Source organism: Vidua chalybeata, chromosome 4 (genome assembly GCF_026979565.1).
Source record: "Vidua chalybeata isolate OUT-0048 chromosome 4, bVidCha1 merged haplotype, whole genome shotgun sequence".
NCBI lineage: Eukaryota > Metazoa > Chordata > Aves > Passeriformes > Viduidae > Vidua > Vidua chalybeata.
The window spans coordinates 49,713,061-49,732,577 of NC_071533.1; the positions used below are offsets into that span (position 1 = coordinate 49,713,061).

A 19,517-nucleotide genomic window follows, 5' to 3' on the forward strand; every position below is an offset into this window, starting at 1 on the left:
CAGAAAGCCGGGTCTGGGGGTGCGAGAGCGGCGCGGTGCCGGCAAAGAGCTCAGCGCGCCGCTCAGCGCCCTGGAATGTGCGGCTTAGGGCAGGGGCGAGCAGGGGCTTTGGCTTAGCTGGTACTAATTGCAAGTTTTAGTGCTCAAAAACTCTGTTAAAAAAAAAAAAAAAAAAAAAAAAAAAAAAAACAAGAGCAAAGAAGCGAAGAGCCAAGAGAGGGGGTTAAGATTGGGAGAGCTGTTGCTCCCAGCAGCAGTGCAAGGAGTTGCTCAACTCTCACTTAGCAGCGCGGTAGGAAGGACAATGCATTAAGGTCGCTACCCCAAAACGTTGCCGTTGCTGCGAATGGTGCTGGGCGCTGAGGTGGGCTCCAGGTAGGTACCTTCGCTTTTCGGTTTGCTCTGCACTTCCTCCATCCTTAGCTGTGGATTGGGTTGTACTTACTCTTCTGTGATTGGATTGACAATGTAAACGACCAGGAGTTCACTCAGAAAATACATTTTAAAGTATTTTTGCAGAGGAGAGGCAAATGGAGAGAACTGCAGAGGTTTTCGGTGGAGTTTTGGTGGCTCTTTCCAACTGACAGATTTCTGGTGATTCTGAAGAAAGATGACAGATATGAGGCAGAGGCAGGTACTAAAAAAGGACAGATTGAGAAGTGATTTGCAGATCTGAGAATTTTAATTTAAAATATGTGTTTCTCCATGTCAAAGGAAAAACACAACGTAACTTGCCTAATGTCTTTGGAGTCAATTTCGGAAGTAGTGTTCCGTTTCGTGGCTGTTTTTTTCTTTTTGAACACTTAAAATGCTGTAGTTTGTACAGACCACAGAGCCGTGGCACAAGTGACAGGGAGGTGACAAGAGGGCTCTGAGTCTGCTGTCTGCCAATCTGTTATAGACATTAGCATAAGAATGGAATCTTATCTGTGAAGTTTCTGAAGACCATTTAGAATACCTGTATGCAACAGGAGGTCAAGCATCTTCTTCACGCTGAGATATGCGTGATTAGATGAGAAATACTAGGGTTCATGTTAAAAGAAGCAGCAGATTTTAATTTTTTTTTTAGAGATAAGGCTACACAGCTCATTTCTTCTCAGGAACTTGAAATAAAACTTTGAGTTAAAGCCAATCTATTATAATGGTTAAAGATGGTCTGGGACCTTACAGGTCACAAAATGCCTACTAAAATTTATCGGCTCAACTGGGCTGACCTGGCAGAAGGCAGGAGCATTAGATGGGGCTGAAATGAGCCGCCTGAGGCTAACGCAAGCTGAGTATCGGTGCCTCGATGCGTCTCTCATTCTGTGCAAATGATAATTTGGACAAGCCTGCAATTATTCTCTACCAGTCCGGCCGAGCTCACATGATGCGGGAGGGGAGCCGCGCGTGTTTCGCAAGGCGGCGGCGGCGCGGCCGGCCCAGGCGCGCTGCCAGCGCACGGGCGCGGGGTGCGCTGCGCGCCCGCGCCGCCGCCGCGCAGCTGCCAGGCCCTGGGGCCAGAGGTCGCCCGCGGTGTTAAGCGGAGCCTGGTATACAGCTGGAAAACTGGAAGGCAGCGTGCACTCTCAGAGAGGAGGTGGAGATAACGCCAGGAACGGGCCGCTGCTTGGTGTCCGGCAGGCTCGAAGCTAAAGCTAACAGACTGCTGTCTGCGAGATAAACGGAGAGACAAACACTCCTTTTGCACATTCGTTCTCTCTCCCGCCACCCCCCTGCATATTCCCGTCCTGTGAGAGGCTGTTCTCCTGGCTTGTTTCAAAGCTGTGCATCCTGCCGAGAGCTGAGGGCAGCTGTTCCCACCTCACCTCGCAGCCCGGGGAGAGCCCAGCACCTTCTTCTGCTTTTGGGGTCTGGCCCCTTCTGAGACACGCGCTCCGGGCCCTAAGTATTGTTAGGGAAATCTTTGGAGTTTTTGGACTGGCATGTAAATAGGGTTGCTAATAATTTCTGAGTGTCCCTGCTGCAGCTGAGGATGCAAAATATTTCTTTGAAATTTTAGAAAATAAAAGAATGTGCTGCCTTCAATACAACAGATTCTTTTAAAGTTGAAAATGTTGTAATAAAAATACTTAATATAAGCAGTGGAGATGGCAGAGCCTTCAGGGAATACTGTTTCTATGTTAATTTGGTCTGAACCCTTGATCTTGCATGACCCTCGCCAGGCTGGCTTCAGCAAAGCTATCCCTGGTACTGGGGTCTGCTTTTGCATCTTCCCACATTTTGGAGGCTTGGTCTCCTCCACATGGCAGAGCCCCACACTTCCTATGACTCTGTGAAATGCTACACCCTCTTCTGTGAAAGCTATGAGAGCATCTAAGAGCTAGAGAAGACCAGAGTTACCCTGGAATGGTGTGAGATTACCTGTTGGGTTACCATAGGAGCCCACAGCACTGCTAGGGTGACAGACTCCAGCAGAGGTGACACCACATTTATGGGTGAAAGAAAAAGGTAATCTTGGCTTTTTCATTCCTGAACCAATATCACTGTGATTTACTGAGAAATTTAGCAGGGGCAAGTATGTGCTCTTTGTGAAGAAACATGGCCAGATCCTATTCCTGTTAAAAAAAAAAAATAAATCAATGATGAACATAAAGGTGAACATAAAGATCAGGTTTGCTCTGTAGCAAGGAAGCAGATCTAACAGATCAATTGTAAAGAGACCATCTCGTGCCTGTAATCGGCTGTGTGTAGTTGCCTCTTTTGTCATGAAGCTGAAATCGCCAAATCACTGATGACTTAAACCAACAAATCCTTCCTTATATACAAAGTAGTCACCTTGAAATTTGTTTCATAAGGGGATTTTTAGGTGCAATTTCCAAGTTTGTAAAATGGATCCTGTGAACAGGATATTTTTGTCTGCTCCCTTAGCAGAGGGAAGGACTCTGACCTTTATCTTTCCAGTATGAGGCCTAAAATAATATTTCTTTCTGCTGTAGTAATTTTTTTTCAGTAAAATGCTTCTGGGTACACCTAGCTCTTGCCAAGATCAGGAAGATCTTAGTAGCCTTGCTGAGACAATGCAGGCTTTGTATAGCTATGGCTGGTAGGGCTTTGGTGACACAGTAAACTCAACAGAGAAAAGCAACTTTTTAGTAACTGCAGAGCTGACTACCTGATACTTGAGGGCATTTTTGTCCTTTCCAGGCTTTCATTTGCCCTGATTCCAAGTAAGATTTTATTTGAATAGAAGAAAGAGGTTTCTGATATTTTTAAAGTGTATTTTACAAAATATGCTTAGAGTCTGGATGTTATCTTTTGCTTAGGTAGGTCATAAAGCTGAGACTGAGTCAGCACAGATGAGCTTATTTGCCATGAGATGGAAAGAAGCTACAAAGGCATGAGGATCCTCAACCAATAATAATGTGGTAACAGTAACTTTCATGGATTTCCAAAGGGGCAACAGCTTAACCAGCCACTAACAACTGAGAGGCTTTTTATCCTATTTGCCAATGTGAGAGCCATTGGAAGGTTTACTCTGGAAAACAACACCCCAAGTGATGTAGCTCGGAGTTTACATTCATGTTTTGGCCTTTTGAGTACAATGGATGAGCTGGAGCTGTGCCTTTAGAAATAAACTGAGATACTGCTTCTGTCTTTTTGTCTTTTACCAAAGAAACTTTGCTCCACCACAAGTCAGGGTGTAGGCTGAGTTTCAGCAAGTTGAGTTCGCAGTAACATTCAAGATGTCATTTACGATTGCTGTGTCACAGACCTGGGATTCCTGACCTGGGTGTTTCTGCTGTGTGGACCTGCTTATACAGGTGGAGCGGAAGGGCTGTCACTGCCATGTGGGGTTTATGCACCAAATAGCTGGTGAGAGGCAAGAGATGGGATGGATGCAGGTGGAGCACAAGGAAATGGTGAGGGGTCAGCTGGGTACAAAGTGAGGACAGCATGCCAGCAGACTGTCTGCTCTTGGACTATCTCAGCAGCAAGGGAGAGATTTTAGAAGGAATTTAGGAGAGGTGAGCAAAATTCCTCTGCAGCTGTGACCAGGGAGGTAGTCCCAGTGAGGATTTATGAAGGAAAACAGAAGGGCATCAGATGAGAAGCATAAAGTTAGTGTTCATAAGCTGCAAAAGACACCTGGTTGTGCTATTCAGCTCTGCCTGCCTAGGCAAGTATTGTGCGTAAGGACACATTTTATTTTATTTATTAGAAGACGGAAAGAGGATCAACAGGAGCACAGAAAATGAGTGGCACATTCAAAGCTATGAAAATGACTCTTGAAGTAATATTTGGAAGATAAAACAGTGGATCAAAATCGTAGATCAACCACAGATCAAATTGTGAAAGAGCAAGAAGGAATGTCACCATTGATGAGTTAATGTGAGGATGAGACTCCAGGGAAGTATTTAAGTTTTGAGGGTAGATAGAACTGTCAATGTCTTTGACATGCATGCAGAAAGCATCAACAGGTCTTAGCTATACCTTGAAAAAAAGGCTGCCCAAATAAAAATTGTGCCCTGCCTGCAAACAGAGCAGTAATGGTCACTGTGGAAAGGAGAGAAAAGAGACTTTGGGTATTGCTTGAGAGGGAGGCAGTATTAGAGGCTCTGCTTTATCCACATATAGCTGGATGTGATGGCTGGGCTTTCAGCAGACAGTCTTTCTAGCAGAAGAGAAAAAACCGAGGGCTGTTGGTTGGGCTGGATATTATGGGGAAGAAAAGCAAAGAAAATTTAAATGAAGGGAGAATTTTGCAATTTAACTTGGTATAGAGGTAAGGGCTAAAAGCAAAAGAGAAGTCACAAGGGTTGATGGAACAGAAATTGCAAAAAGGCCGAATGGTGGACATAGCAAAGGAGGCTAATGGATGGTGCTGAATGGGACCACTCGTAGCTTAGCACAGGAAAAACTCAGCAGTAGATAGCCTCTGGACACTGCATGCCAACTAAACAGTCTTTTAATGGGGAAAAGGATTGGGGCAGAAGAGGAACAGAATTGGTTAAATGGACATAGCATGACAAAGAGGGTGATATGGGTCATCAGCATAAGTCAGCAACAAGAAGAAGAGAAAAATGGGGAATCAAAACCCAAGGAGGAAGGTGATGGACTTGGGTGAAGGGGAGGCATTTACACGGCTGGGAAGAGGAGGGAAGGGAGAAAATGAGAAATGACCAATCCTTGAAAAGAGGAGCAGAAGGAGCAGGAGGAGCTGGAAGGAGACAGGGCAGGAAAAGGTCAGCTCATTGAGTCTGATTCCCGATTGGGATCAGAAAAGCTGAGGCAAAGGTGCTTCATTAGGGTTTGAAAGCTGTACTCAAGATTTCAGGACCTGTAATGGTGGAATTATGAAGAGACTGTGGCTAACAGGTCTTTAAATCTGGAAGTTTTGCTGGGGGGTACAAACAGAGGATATGAGGTGTGAACAGCACACAAGGTACAACTGTGGGAGCTCTTATGGCTGAGGAGGGAGGAAGAGCCAGAGCAGGGAAAAAAGCATGAAAGGCAAGGAGGGAAGATAGAGTCAAACACGATCATGCACGCAGGGACATGTCCTCTAGATGTTTTTGCAACAAAAGAGCACGTTCAACTCACCTCAATTAAATATTAACATTATTACCATTACTTAAGGCCATGTTTCTGGTAGTAAAATTTCTGTTGACTGTATGCTGAAATTTCACCAGGGTTCATACTCTACTATCCACATCCTAATGTGAATGTTAGTCCTCAAAGGAAGCATTTTGCTGTCATTAGCATTTTCATTAAAGGTAGCACTAATATGGTGGTACCTGAAGCTGACAGGAACATAGTCACAGGTAAGGCTGCAAGCAGACCTAGACTTAATTGGTGAGTGTATTCAAACTTTTGGGACTGCATTATAGTCTGGCTCTTGAAGATGGATTCTGCCTTGGCTTCTTGACCTCATGAAGCAGGCAAGAAAAGACACAACTTATCTGACTTACTGAGTACACACTTTCGATGAACGTGGAGGTGCCTCTGGCTGGGTCAAGGAGATCTGAATGTGCTTGCTGTTGCTGCTGTTTGTGGTGTCTTAGTCAGTGTTTACGAAGTACATGGGATGAGTAAATGCTACTGACAAAGCTGTCTGCTCACCCTGAGCACCAGGCCAAGGGTGGCTGCAGATGTACCCAGCGGCGTTGCACAACCCCAGGGCCCAGAAGCAAGCTTCAACCTGGGCAGGGCTCAAAGAGGCCACAGTTGTCCTGCATGGAAGGAAAAAATGTGATTTTCATAGAGGATAATTGTATTGAGCAACAATAAACAAAAAGGCTTTTACATGCTTCTTCCACATACTGAAGTCCCAAGTCTCAACTTACCAATGAGTCACAGGTCAGACTGTATGTGTGCAGAATAAATCTTCCTAAGCACCAGAGGGGTGGCAAGAGGTATCTGGGATGTCAGCACAGTGCCCTGCCTCCCATGGTGTGTGATCAGTGGGAGCAGGGTCTGAGACAGGCAACAACTCCTGAACAGCTGTGTCTGTGCTGCTCTGCTTCTCTCTGCCTTGCCAACCAGGAGCCCTCCCTGATATTTTAAGGTCTGTTCTCTGACCTGTGTTTCACCACAGGTGTTTGCAGGTCCTCGCTGGAGGTGGTGAGAAGATGTCTTCCCATGGTCACTCTTTATTTCTCTTGGAAAGCTCTGGTTGTCTGCAAGCTTGCAATTTTGGTAAGCAGCAAGACAACTGGTGAACAATTTTAGTTTTTTGTTGTTTGCTAACTTTATGAGGCTAAGTAAGAAAATTCCTGTGCAAATTCCTGCACAAATTCCTGGCCATTCCCATGGCCACCTGCCTCAGGGAAACTTTATCAGGTACAGTGTCTGGTTGATATACAGGGCACTGTATAAAACCTACAGCTCTGAGGAATGTGGAATGAACTGCCAGAAGCCCTGAGTAAATACAGCAAGTATTGCTAAACCAAAGGCACTGGTGGTCTTGTCTGTTGGCTTTTGCATCAGAATGAGAAAAGCCCAGGGCAAGCATTTTGCTTGAAGATGAGTTTCAGGGCTTTTCCCCCCTCCTCTATCTGGAATATTATCTGGAGTTTCAACAATGGCTTTTTGATTCCTGTCATCTCCCAAAGATGGATTTGTGGTGGTGTGCCATTGGGAAGAGAGGCACCTTTTAAAAATACCAGGGATTTGAGAGGTGTTACCAGTGAATCCTGCTAGTCCCTGGGCTGTGGGGTTGCTGAGAGCCTTTACCAAGGAGACTGAATCCTAGTCAAATCCTAGCATTTCCATCTGTAGATCCCTGAGGTTTTGTGTTGTTTGTTTGTTTTTAAAGGAAAATATATTCTTTATATTTGTATATTTGTACACATATATAAACAGCATGTGCACTAGAGGTATCAAATCAGTCTCAGTGCTGGATTTTCAATTCCTAAAGCACTGTCAGTTACCATCTTTATCTCTGTTTCTGGGAGATGATCTTATGGGATCATTTTACCCACTGTGTCATTTTTTTTCTCTCCTCCTGTATACCAGAAATACTCTTGAGGAGTGCCACAAGAGATGAGCTGTTAAAGAATATACTACATATATAAAAAGGTGAAGCATGAAGCATCTCTGCATTTTCCAACAGATACAGCAGAGTTTTTGCCTAAATAAATAAGTTGTGTAAAAACTACAGGTTATCAAAAGGAAATATAAGCAAAAAAAGCTATATGTGGCTAAAGCAGAGCCTCTAATACTGCCTCCCTCTCAAGCAGTGAGGTCTATTTACCCATGGGCAGTGTAAGAAACTTAATCTTATAGAAAATGCCATGTATCTATAAGCCTAGAAGGTTAAGTTCTCAACAAAGCTATATACTGGTAATAGTGAAAATCAGTTAAAGACCTCAACTCTCAGTGCATGCTGCCAGTACACAAGACATGGACTGAACAGGGGGTTTGCAAGCTGGGGTATAAGTTTATAGTATCTTTGGATACACCTTCATGTTTTTAATACATAGGCAACTGTAAGTTCTCTGTTTTGTTGTACTCCAAAGCAACCACAAAGGATCCTGCTGCAGTTTGGGAGCCATAATTGTATTACCACAGGGTGGATACAAGGTTACCTGTCCCCTGTACCCTAGGAATACCCACCAATGGGTTGAACAAACCCTTTGCAGAACTGAGGCTGGTGCAGAGACGATTAGATAAGCTTGCTAGTTGTTGTGCTGCTACACAAGTTTCTTTTGGAGTTCTGTGTTTAAAGCTGGCTCACTGAGGTTCACCTTTGCCTTCTGGCACTAGTGCCAGTTTCTGGGTCTCCATGCTCCCTGCATGCTCTGTCTGTGCCAGTGAGTCTGGCACTGTGGCCAGGGATCCTGGCACAGGATATGTGCTCTGAACTGGCTTGTGTGTGCCCTGGTGCTCCACAGACCACCCGCTCTGCATCCTTGCAAACACTAGACAGCTGGATGTAGAGATGTTGGAACCATGGAGAAGCAAAAGGGATGAACCCCCTTCTGGCCAACATCAGGAGCGTTGAGTGACAGGCAAGGTGGATGAACCTGCCTTTCCTTTTCACTGCTTTTCTACATTGTTTGAATGTGGGTTTCAGCCACAATACCAAGACACAGAAAGGGCTTAGTTTCTGCCTGAGTTCTGATGAGGGGACACTGCTTTTGTGTCTTCTAAATCAAGCACTGTAACATGAACAGTGTGAGATGAACATAATTTTGTTCATCCTTCTGTAGCTCCAAAACACTTATATCACATTTCCTCTTCATCTAATCTTATCTGTTTTGTGTTGCAATCCTTGCTGTGCTTCCCTATTTCCAAACCAAAGCACAATCTTTCTGAAAAAGAATCTGAAAGCTGCTGCCATTTTGAAATATGGCCTTTTTCAAACAAAGAACATCAAGTGGTAGTTGACACATTGGTTCGTTAATCCTTACCTGGAAAGTAACTGATGCCAAAATCATTGCATTCTTAAAGCTCCTGCAAATGTCAATCACTATTAAATAAAGGTTTCTTTTGAGTTCACAAGTACTATTGTATGCATACGTGCAACAGGGTGTAGAATAAGCCAGGCAAGAAGCAAAAAGTATACAAATGACTGGTTTTGCAGGAAAAGCACCAGTACAAAACTTAGGAGAGTTCATGTCCCTGCCTTGCCATAGAAAATAACATGCATGAGTTACCAACAGTACAGTCCAGTGGTTTTTGTGGATATCTGTTTTGTGGTTACTGGTCTCTACTGGTATAGCTGAACATCCCATCGGGTTGTGAGGTCTGCTGTGGCCAGTCTATGGGGAACTTCAGCAAATCTCAGGGATTTTTCTGTGTTTGGCTTATGCCTCCATTTTGATAGGGTTGGGTCGTTGTGCTGTGCAAGTCCTAGGGAAGGATGAGACAAGGTGCCAGTCACAGCTAGACACCTAACCCGAACCTCTGGCAGCCCCTGGGCTCCTTGCCTCAGCTCTCCTTCCTTCAATCCCACAGCCCTGGGGTGAAGGGGACTCCATGAAGCACTGCAATGGCACAGCCTGTCAAGGGATGGGAAGGGGACACTGCCAGCATTTCATGATCCAGCTGTGTCCCCGTGAAGTGAGGGCAAGGTCCTGCTGACAGAGCAGTGAGCAGCACCTGCTGTGAAACTCCAGGGACAGGGGAGAGCCAGGAGTCCCCAGGATGCTGGTGGGACAAGTCCCAGGTTTCTGCTTCAGATCACTGGTTTTAGAAAAGCTGTTTGAAATGGACTGGTAAAGTGCCTGTAGCTTTAGTGTTGATAAATAGATATAACTGCTGTAGCCTACTCTGGAAAAAAGTGTCCACACAATATAACCTACAGAGGCCTGGGACTTTAACTGCTCCAAGTGCATGACATTTAGCATCCAAAAGTTTCCATTGTACAAGCAGATGTAAAACGAAGAAGACAGAGCAACTCTGGTTAATAAGGATGTCCTGCATTTTCTATTAGGAGACCATTTTTATTTGCTCATAATTTTGCAAAGCTTTGCATTGCATGGCAAGATGCCTGAGGCCTGTGAATTGTTCTGCATTTACCTGTATAGAGGCCCAAGAGTCACTTAGCCTAAAAGTATTTGGCAATTTCTGAAAATCAAAGCTAGAGAATTCACTTTTTTTCAAACTTTTGCAATTTATTCCTAAGGTTTCCTAAGTACTTGACCTCAGGCAGGGAAGTGGTTCTTGTGAAGGGGTCAAAGCAGGATGTGAACCTTTGAAAACTGAGTTTCCATGTGTTTACTGGGAACTTCAACTTTTAACTTCCAAGTCCCCAAACCCACTGTTGACACTGCCTATGCTCTAAGAAAACTTGAGTCAAAGTTCTAGCATGAGCCTGCTGGGCTCTCTGCCCTGTGTTCAAGAGCAGTCTATAGGGCATCTAAAAATAAAGCAAAGAAACAGGTACTGGGCCATGGGGCTCCAGAAGAACAGGTTGAACCTAGTGGGAATGGAAGAGGGAGAAGAGAGAAAGAGAGGCAGGAGAGAGAAGACCAATGTCTGCCTTGAAAAGCTGATGCAGAGTCAGAAGGCTGATGGAAAAGGGGACTTGATAACTCAGAAATGACTGAGAAGAGGTGGCTGGGCAGGGAGACAGCACATTTGGGAGCAAGGTCTGACATGGGGGGCTGCACTCAGAGCCAGCCAAGCGGGGGTTCTCAGGGCTAGAGACAATAACAGGAGGAAGGAAATGTGGGGTTTGAGGTACTGCTGTTGGACAAGGGCAGGAGCAGAAGAAAGGGCAAGTCATCCAAGGAGACTGGATGCAGCCCAAGCCAGAGCACTTCAGGATGTGAATTCAAGGGTATTCACCACTCCAACTTTCCCTCAAGAAGCTGTAAGGAGTCCCCCACTCATGCCTCTACCCTCTTTCTCTGCTGCTGCCCTGCCTTTGTCACTTACTGCTCCTTTGTGAAACAGAAGTCCAAGCAGTAAATATCATGTGCTACCCCTCTGGTGACACACACATCAGTAGGATGCCTCATGATGGAATTTGGGGTTGGGTTTCAGTTTGCATAAAAAAAAATACAGGGAAGCTTAGGAAACCACGCACAGATATACCCTACTCATAAAAATATGAAGTGCCAGATTTATAGTCTACACAATCCTAGTTTGCCTTCTGTTATATATATTATTATAGTATGATCGTGGCTTTTTGACACATTCACTGCTGATGAGGTTTTTTGAAGGAGCCTTGCCATATGCCTTCCATAAAAATGAGGGTGGACAATGAACTTTAAATATTTAATTTTTTTTTCCTGCCATTTGGGATGTAAATGGTTCATGCTCTTGAATTCCTTTGCTCTGAAGAGAGATTTATTACTCTTTGGCTTTTTAGTAGTGCTCATTACTATAACATTTAAATACTTAAAAACAGTAATGAGATAATCTGCATAACAAGCATTTGATATTTATGTGCTAAAAATAGGGACACAGGATATAAATGAAGAAGTTTGCCATAGTTTCGATTATACAGTTTAGGATGCCAGGGCCAGGCACAGGTGAACTTGCTTAGATAAAGGTCATTTTCACTGAACAGTGTACTTAAGGGTAAACAAGCTCTAGCTATAGGCTTATGTCAAGCTAAGAGGTTGTTTTGGGTGATCACAAATACATGTACACAAATAAGTTGATGTGTTATTTCCATGTTTTCAAAATTGTGCAATCTTTTTTTTTTTTTTTTGCCTTAGAGTGGAATTTCATTTAGAAAATATCACCAAATGTAACGATAGAAATGGGGTGAAGAATTCAGAAATTCAGTGTTTGCCTCGAGGCAAAACAAATCGTTCTCTTTTCTAGTTTTATTTGCACTTCAGCTACTAGTCACACTGCTCACCTCATGACTCTACTTTCCAGAAAACTTAGTTTTTGCTTAAGATCCACATTTTCAAAATGCATTTCCCAAACAGTTCCCTTGCAGCTCTAAGTGTTCATTGCTCCTGCAAGCAAATATCAGTCCAGAAAATGTTCCCATCTGGAAACAAGGAACATGCCACTGGTCACCATCTGTACAAAGCTTGGTTTAAATTACTTGGCCAGTGATACACAAGATCCATGTGCAGACCAAAGGCAGAAAGGTGTAACCAAGAGCCTCTTTATTTGCCTTAGCTGTGGGGTCCCCTTTCCTGCAGTGCATCAGGTGCTGTCACCTCCATTGTCTCTGGCAGAATGGTGGAGACAGCAGCCACTGTTGGTGTCTGAGCTCCTCTGCAGGAGCAAGGCCACCCTCTCTACTGCATGTCAAGCAAAGGAGGCCACTGTCTGCCATGAGGGTCCAGAGCAGCGTGAGATCAAACTTGCAGCACCCACGTTCCAAATATGAGGTGCTCCAGGGGAGAAGCTCGTTGCACCACTCACCCCCCACGCACACATCTGCAAGATTCACCCAGACCCAGGCTGGCACCTTCACTTGGTGAAACATGGGAGTGAGGGCAATGGTCCCTGGCATTGGTCAGGTTGGAGGGTACCCAAGGAAAGCCTGCAATGCTTTTGTCCCTCCTGGGCTGTAGAACTGTGTTGGGGTACACCAGAAATAAGTGGCTGGCTGTGGTGGGGAGATGCCAGCCCCCTGCCACTATGTAGTCAGGGATCTGTGGGGCCAGGAGGAGAACTCACAAGTAGAGGCATCCCCATCACCAATGGCTGATTAGGTATTGGGCTGGGAAGGGGAAATCCTGGGTTGTCATTTCTGTGCCATGGCCCCTTTCTGTGCTTTATCCCCATCCCTGCATGTTCATGGGGTAAAAGAGGGAGGAGCAAACCGTGGCTTCTCATGGTTGGGAGTCACTCACAGTCTGAATTGTGCTGACTTAGGGGCTGGCTTGAGGATGCAGTGGTCCCACATGCATCCCTGCTGGTCAGCTGGAGATCTAATGAGCCTGGCCAAGCAGCACAGGTGACCAAAACCTTGCAAGGCAAGCCTCTTGCACTGACAACATTACAACTTAAAAAACAGATGAAAACGTAAATGAGCCTGGTGTCCTCTGCATGGTAAGAAGAGATAGGGGGGTAAAGAAGGAAGACATATAGTGAAGAGTGTGCTGAGAACTAGGATATTACCTATGCTAAGTGTACTAGGGCTAGACATTTCCTTACTTAGGAAATATGTTCAGCATGCCTCTGGCCACCACAGTGTACCTCTTCTGTTTATTAAAGTGGCCTGTAAAGTGGCAGAAGTCAATTGTAGCAATTCACCCTGTGCTGTTGAGGTGTCTTACTCTCCTTTTCCTGGTGGATGACAGTTACAAGAGATAGCTGCCCAAAGTTAAGCTGTTTTCAGGTGAGGAACAGGAAATTGGTCAGAGACTGAGATGATGGGACTGTGGACTCAGGGCTGGCCACCACACAGGGCTGTGTTTCTCCTTTGCACTTTGCCTTCAGGCAGCCTAGGGCTGAGGCACAGCTGTACAATGGGGCTGCTTTCCCTCCTGTCCCAAAAGCAAATGTGACTCAAGAGAGGCGCAGGATCAAAGCCTGAATACATTGCATTTCCTAGCCAGTGCATACTGGCAAAGCTTTAGTTCTTTTTAAAGCAGACATGGACAACTGAGAAACACTTGTTGCACTGGGTGCCACAGCAGAGGGAAGGCACCCCCTGGTCAACCAGCTTGGAATCCAGGGTCAGAAATGAAGCACACCAAGCAATCGCCTTCATTCATAGCAAATGGCTGAAGATAAGGGTGAAAACTCCTGTCCTGGGTGGGCTGCAACATGCAGATTATGCTACAACCTTCATTGAGCAAACCTGAGGTAGAAACTAATGGATGAATGATTGACAAAGAGAGAAAAGGACTTCCCAAAAAATAGAAGAGTATGCACTTCAAATAGGGGACAAAGCAATCATACTCTTCTCTTAATCCATGGTGGTAGCATTACATTCCCTTTCATGTTCCTGTGCTTGTGCTCATCTGCACTTTCTCTGTTCTTCTGCAAGGCCACAGGCTCTAAGGAAGACCTGCAATACCTGATGATTGTTTTATAACAGTAGCTAATAACTTTTATATAGTAACTTCTATAATAGTGACTTTTGAAAAGATGCAGGATTGACATTATCATTTAATGTCTGTCCTTCCCTCTGTTCATTTAATAGAGCAATCATGGAGAATGCAAACCGCCCTCTTTTCGTCTTCAAAGCTTTTTTATCAGGTCTGTAGGCTGGCCCAGCTGTGTTGGCCAGATCATATTTAGTTCCTTCTTTGTGTGCTTCACCTCTGCTTTCTCCCACTGACAATACTAGGGGCTATACCTGACCACCAAAATTGGAAACATTCTTCATCTACTGGCCAGATTTCACCTGTCTAGGCTGTATGTGAAGTGTGCTGATACAACAAACAGGGAAAACACAGTCTGAGTTTTGTGTGAGCCAAGGCAGCTTGTGGTAGTGACCATCAAGCAGGTCACAGCCACCTGGGCAGTCTAAGGCCAGTAAGGAGAGCCTGTGTCTGCACAGGTTATGCCCACTTACTTGAAACTGGTGAAAATCAGCATGTGGTTTTCTGGCCTTCAAAGCTAAATTGATGTCAAACCCCCTGGAGATAACATGCATTATTACTGCAGTACTTGAGTGAGGCGACTTTTTTTTTTTTTTTTTCCCTTTGTATTTCCTCTCTATTCAGACTTTGATTTAATATTCCTTCTCTCCCTCTGTTTTGGTTACTTTGTGTCTTAGAGCTTAGAGATTTCCTGCCCATATATTGAAAGTTTTTAATGAAGAATTTCAGCGACATTCAGAGTTACCAGTAAAAGCCCTCTGCAGATTTTGACAGAAGGAGTTATATGAAATTACTTCTAATCTCTTTATCCTTGTCACACCACTCTGCTATGCAGTAATACACCAAAGAATTTCCAGAAAGCAAAGGTTGGCAACTTACAATACCTACTCTCTTGGTTGAAAAAAATAATTAATAAAGGAATTGGGATGTGAATTCAATCTGCTGTTTTGTTAGCTGAGGGACAAAGGAGGGGAAAATTGAGGAAAGAAGTCTGGAAAAAGTAAAAGGTTTCCCAGTTTAATTTTTTATTTTTTTCTAATAAAAACTTGAGGCCAAGCAAGCCATTTCCCTCAAAAGTTTAGATCATGTTCTGAAAGTTTAAAAAATGAAGTGTTTTGGTTGACTTTATCATGGCAGCTACCAATGGCACGTGGTTAATCCCTGTGGCAAAGCAGAGTGTAGAGTGGCAAAGCTGCAAAACAAGTAACAGTATGTCCTTGAGTGCACCAGTTCTGTGCCTGACAGGTTTTCATTTTTCACCCTGTTGCATAACGCTGGCACGCACATCTGACATGCAGTGTATGAAACTGTCTGAGTAGGGCTTGGTCCTGCTTCCATTCAAGTCAAGGCCAGTACTCTTCCAGCTCTCAACACAGGCAAGGTCATGGCATGTGCTGGAGCTGACAGCAGCCCAATGGGGAAGCCAGGCAGCAATATTTTGGAATAAGTCAGCTGTCTCCTACTCTAGTCCAATCTTACCTGCACTTGTGTAAGGACTCAGCATTTGAAATCCCATGACAACTAATGACTTTCGTCGCTTGTTTTCTCAGATTTATTTCCTTGAAAATAAAAACAAGAAAAAAGGGGAAAAAACTCCCAGATATTATTTCCTCCTGAAATACACACGTACAGAAAACAACATATTGATTTTCTTGTAGTCTGTGTTTGTCAATCTTAGCCAAGCATTGTGTGTAGGTGTAATGTGATTTTAAAAATAAGATGAAATGTGGGTGGGACTGAAAATGCAGTTGCTATTATTCATCCGTTTATGCCATCATACACGTGTGATCAGGCTGTGATCTTCTGCAGCAGCCTAGGAACCTATGAATTGCTTGAATCAACTTCTGTAAAAGAGCCAGGAGATTTGTTATTTAATACTTCTACTAGATCAGCAAGATCTGTATATACTACATTTGTATTTCATAGCTACAGCCAGCCTCGGCCCACACATGTGATGAAACATCAGCATAGAAATCCATACCCATACTTTTTCCCCTCAAATATGCAAGCTCATCAGGATTCCATCTAGGATAAAAATATGTGTAAACAGCTTCCATACTTACCAAAAGTGAAAGTTTTGTAAAAATAAAACTATTTGTAAGTTTGAGTCAAGTTTGCAAAACAGACTGATCTGTATAAAAATTAAAATTCCAAAGAAAATATTTCCAATTTTCAATTGTGAGCACTTTATGTGGAAATTGAAGTAACCATTAAAGTGCTGGGGGAAAAAATTAAACTGAAATTGATTTTTTATTTGGTTGAGAAAAGCAAGTAAAAATAATTTTTCTTATTGCTGTTTCTGGGGTCAACTTGTGATATTAAAAAAAAAAAAAAAAGGGTTGTTTCTACACCTTTAGTTTTGCTACACCTCCTCAGAAGGAGTAAAAATGTGGCACAGACACTTGTCAAGCCATCCTCAGCTGGGTAGAGTAGGGAGTTTTTCCATGGGAATCCAGTCCTCAATGATCCTTCAACTCTGTGGAAACTTACCTGTGACGTATGCAGACCATCCAAAAATCCTAGGTACAGATCCCTTATCTCGTTTTTGCAGGCTCAACCACATTCCTGCTTCCACAGAGAGCAATTCTTCTAGCTGCAGGCAGTACAAACTTGCAGTGCTAATTATTTGATCCGCCACAGTATTTCCAGATGTAAAGGATTTCTTTATTTTACTTGTTAAATAAGGAGTTTGGTTTTCTATCTCTGTTCCCCATTAGCTACATCTCTGCTAGTAAATCAAAGGCGCCCAGAATTGCTCTCTGGCACAGGGGCTGGCTGCCTCCAGAGGAGGATGCTGTGTTGCCTGCCAAAACCAAATGACTTCACCCACGCTGTGTGTAAGGTACAAGCCAGAGCTCACCCTAACCCTCGTTCTGTGCCTGCAAGAGTGATGATCTGCCCTCTGGTTTGGGCAACTGGTATTTAAATGACATGGGTCCAAAATGTGTCAGCTGTTCTGGACCTTAAAAGGAGCAATTGGTTTCCATTCCAGCACCTAGGAATGCTCACTGACATGGTTTGCCTTCACTTACTTCTGTAGAGGTAGTTCTTAACATCCCTCCCTTCCTCATTGGCACTGATCAGCTCAACAGCCTTCTTTCAGAGGCTCCAAAATCAGATGTATAGTTATTATGTCCCCAGGCACAGTGTTTGCATTCAAATAAAAGTATAATTAGTGCTAGCAGCTTTAGCAGGTGCTCTAGAATGAGGCAGGTAGGGGAGAATGAAGCCATCAAGATAAAAACCTGGGATCCATGGGATGTCTGCCCAGGAAGGAGTGAAACAAGGCAAAATGACAGGTAGCAGCAGATGCTGATGGAGAGGGCTGCTGGCTGCTGCTGAACTGAACAGTTTCACTGGGAATAAAGTCAAGAACTTCTAAGCAAGCAAAAGACATGAGTCTGTTTGCAGAGGGGGAGAAGGAGGAGTCTAGAGGCTCTAATGCCCTGGGTTTTGTGGGGTTTTGTGGGTTTTTTTTGTAGGGAGGAAACATTTTTTCGGCACAAATATGCTGTGGATCCAAGTTCAATTTTCCCTAACCTGTTCTAACTGGGGATGCAATTGCTTGCAGTTCCCTACTGGAAGAAGAAAATAGTTGACTTCTGATTCCTATGAAAATGTAAAAGAAGCTGATTCTTTTTAACTGAGACCTCCCCTGGAAGGACAGGGTAGAAAGTCTTTGAGAGGCACTGACTTCCCAGCTGGTCAGTACAACAATGAGACTCATCCAGTTTCTCAGTGTAGTAGAAGACAACCTTTCTGATCAAAGTGTGGAGTTGTGTTGTGCTTAGCCAGCTTCTGGGGATATTTGTATATACCTGTTTAGTCAATGAGCTACAGTAGTAAACCTATAGAATACCTACATGTCCTTTGCAAGAAGAATACAGGAGATCAAGACCAATTTTTACTAAAGCTGGTTTTGTCATTTGTATGTAGAATAAATATATTCCCCTGTTACATGGCAATATTGAATTCAAGGAAGCACTTTTTCTGATGGGATATACCTGTCATCTGAGACTTTTGTTTCACCTGTTAATTTTGTTATCCACTCCTTTCACCCGCACACAGTGGGGTAGCATTTTTAAGAATTAACAGCAGCAACTTTGTTTTCTCAGTTATGTCTAGTTTAACTAACATCTAATCTTCTTAGCTCTTATACCCTCACAAACAGGGGTTTGTTTGGCTAAAAACTTTTAATTAGCCCAATCACATGGAGCAGGTATTTAACAACCCCAAGGCAAACTAATTTCAGACATCAGAGGTGTCTCACCACCAGATTGGGAGAGCTAATTCTAGGAGCCTTTTGCTGCAGGCTGCAGAACTTGAATAACAGGGTTGGTGAGTGGCTGGCACCCAGTTTTTCTGCATAAGTGGGCAGCATTCTTTAATGGCAATTTGCTGGCTCCAAACAGCATTTCATGATCCTTCACTAACCCCTTGTCTCTGCTCTCCCTCCAAAGCAGCCCCTCAGTTTGTGCTTGCACGAGTCAAGCCAGCTCTGAAGAAAGGCAAGGATCTTCTCATGGGATCATTAAGACCTGTGAAGACCTGGCAGGTTACTGGAACAAATAAACACTTAAATGGACTGACTGAGCATAGAACCTGCTGAACGTTTGATCTTAGTAATTTGAATCCAGGAGAAACACGGCTTGAGCAGTATACGGGTCCTAACCCAGGAAGCACAGGGTCACTGCTGCAGGGCAGGCAAGGCTGGGGGGAGAATGCTGATGCCAATGGGACCTGTGCTCCTGTGGTGCGTGAAATCAGTGAGAAAAGGAGTGGCTATCACAAAGCAGAAGAATTGATACTTGTGAAAAAGCAGGAGTAAATGCTTGCATAATATGCTAAACATGCAGTTACTAACTTGAGACTAGCTCTGCCACAGAACCAGGGCCCTGGCTGTGCAAAGCCCACCCATGAGCTCATCCATAAGTGATTCTCAGGTCCAAGCTGTTTCTCCAGCAGTCTCTCTCAGAGGGATCCTTGGGGGCTATGTGAAGTATTTATGAGTGCTCCTCCAACAGGTCCCTGGGGAAACCAGAGCAATATTGTGATCGGTTGAGAATGGAGGGAAAGACCATGAGTGGCGACTCACAGGGGTATCACTTCATTGCACTTTTACAGCAGTATTATCTTCCTCTGCTGTGTCTGCTGCCACTGTGGTGTTTTGGAAACACCTGTGTCAGTAGAAGTGATGCTGATCAAGTCACCCCCATTGAGTGTGCTGCCATGGAGTTATTTCTGGTCTATACTGTCATCTTAAATTTGCTTTGGAAAATCACTAAACATAGTAAACATAAGTAAATAAGTGAGAAAAAATATCAGCATCTTCTATTTAAAGTTGTAGAAAACATAAGTAAATAAGTGAGAAAAAATATCAGCATCTTCTATTTAAAGTTGTAGAGATATAAGCCTTCTGTATCTACCACTTTCAGCCCTGTGTTTGCAATATCATGAGAGCTTTCCTAGGCATTAGCTTTAATTCATTGTCAATTAACCCGAGGTATTTGATACATTTGTCCCACCATTCTGCACGTATTCGTTCCTGGCTCCAGCTGCTCTTCTTCAGGATGACATCACTTACTCTCAGGGCTGGGTGGC

The 19,517-nt window shown here is 44.0% G+C and overlaps 1 protein-coding gene across 2 annotated transcripts in view; it reads left to right on the plus strand.

Moving 5' to 3' along the window:
* Window positions 1–231: 231 nt before the first annotated feature.
* RBM47 (RNA binding motif protein 47) overlaps window positions 232–19,517 on the plus strand; it is a 76,571-nt gene continuing 57,285 nt past the window's right edge. For both annotated transcript variants that reach the window (XM_053941433.1, XM_053941435.1), the window contains exon 1: window positions 232–375. In XM_053941433.1, the coding sequence (XP_053797408.1) occupies window positions 347–375 (29 nt within the window). In that variant the 5' untranslated portion in view covers window positions 232–346. The remainder of the gene's footprint in view (window positions 376–19,517) is intronic.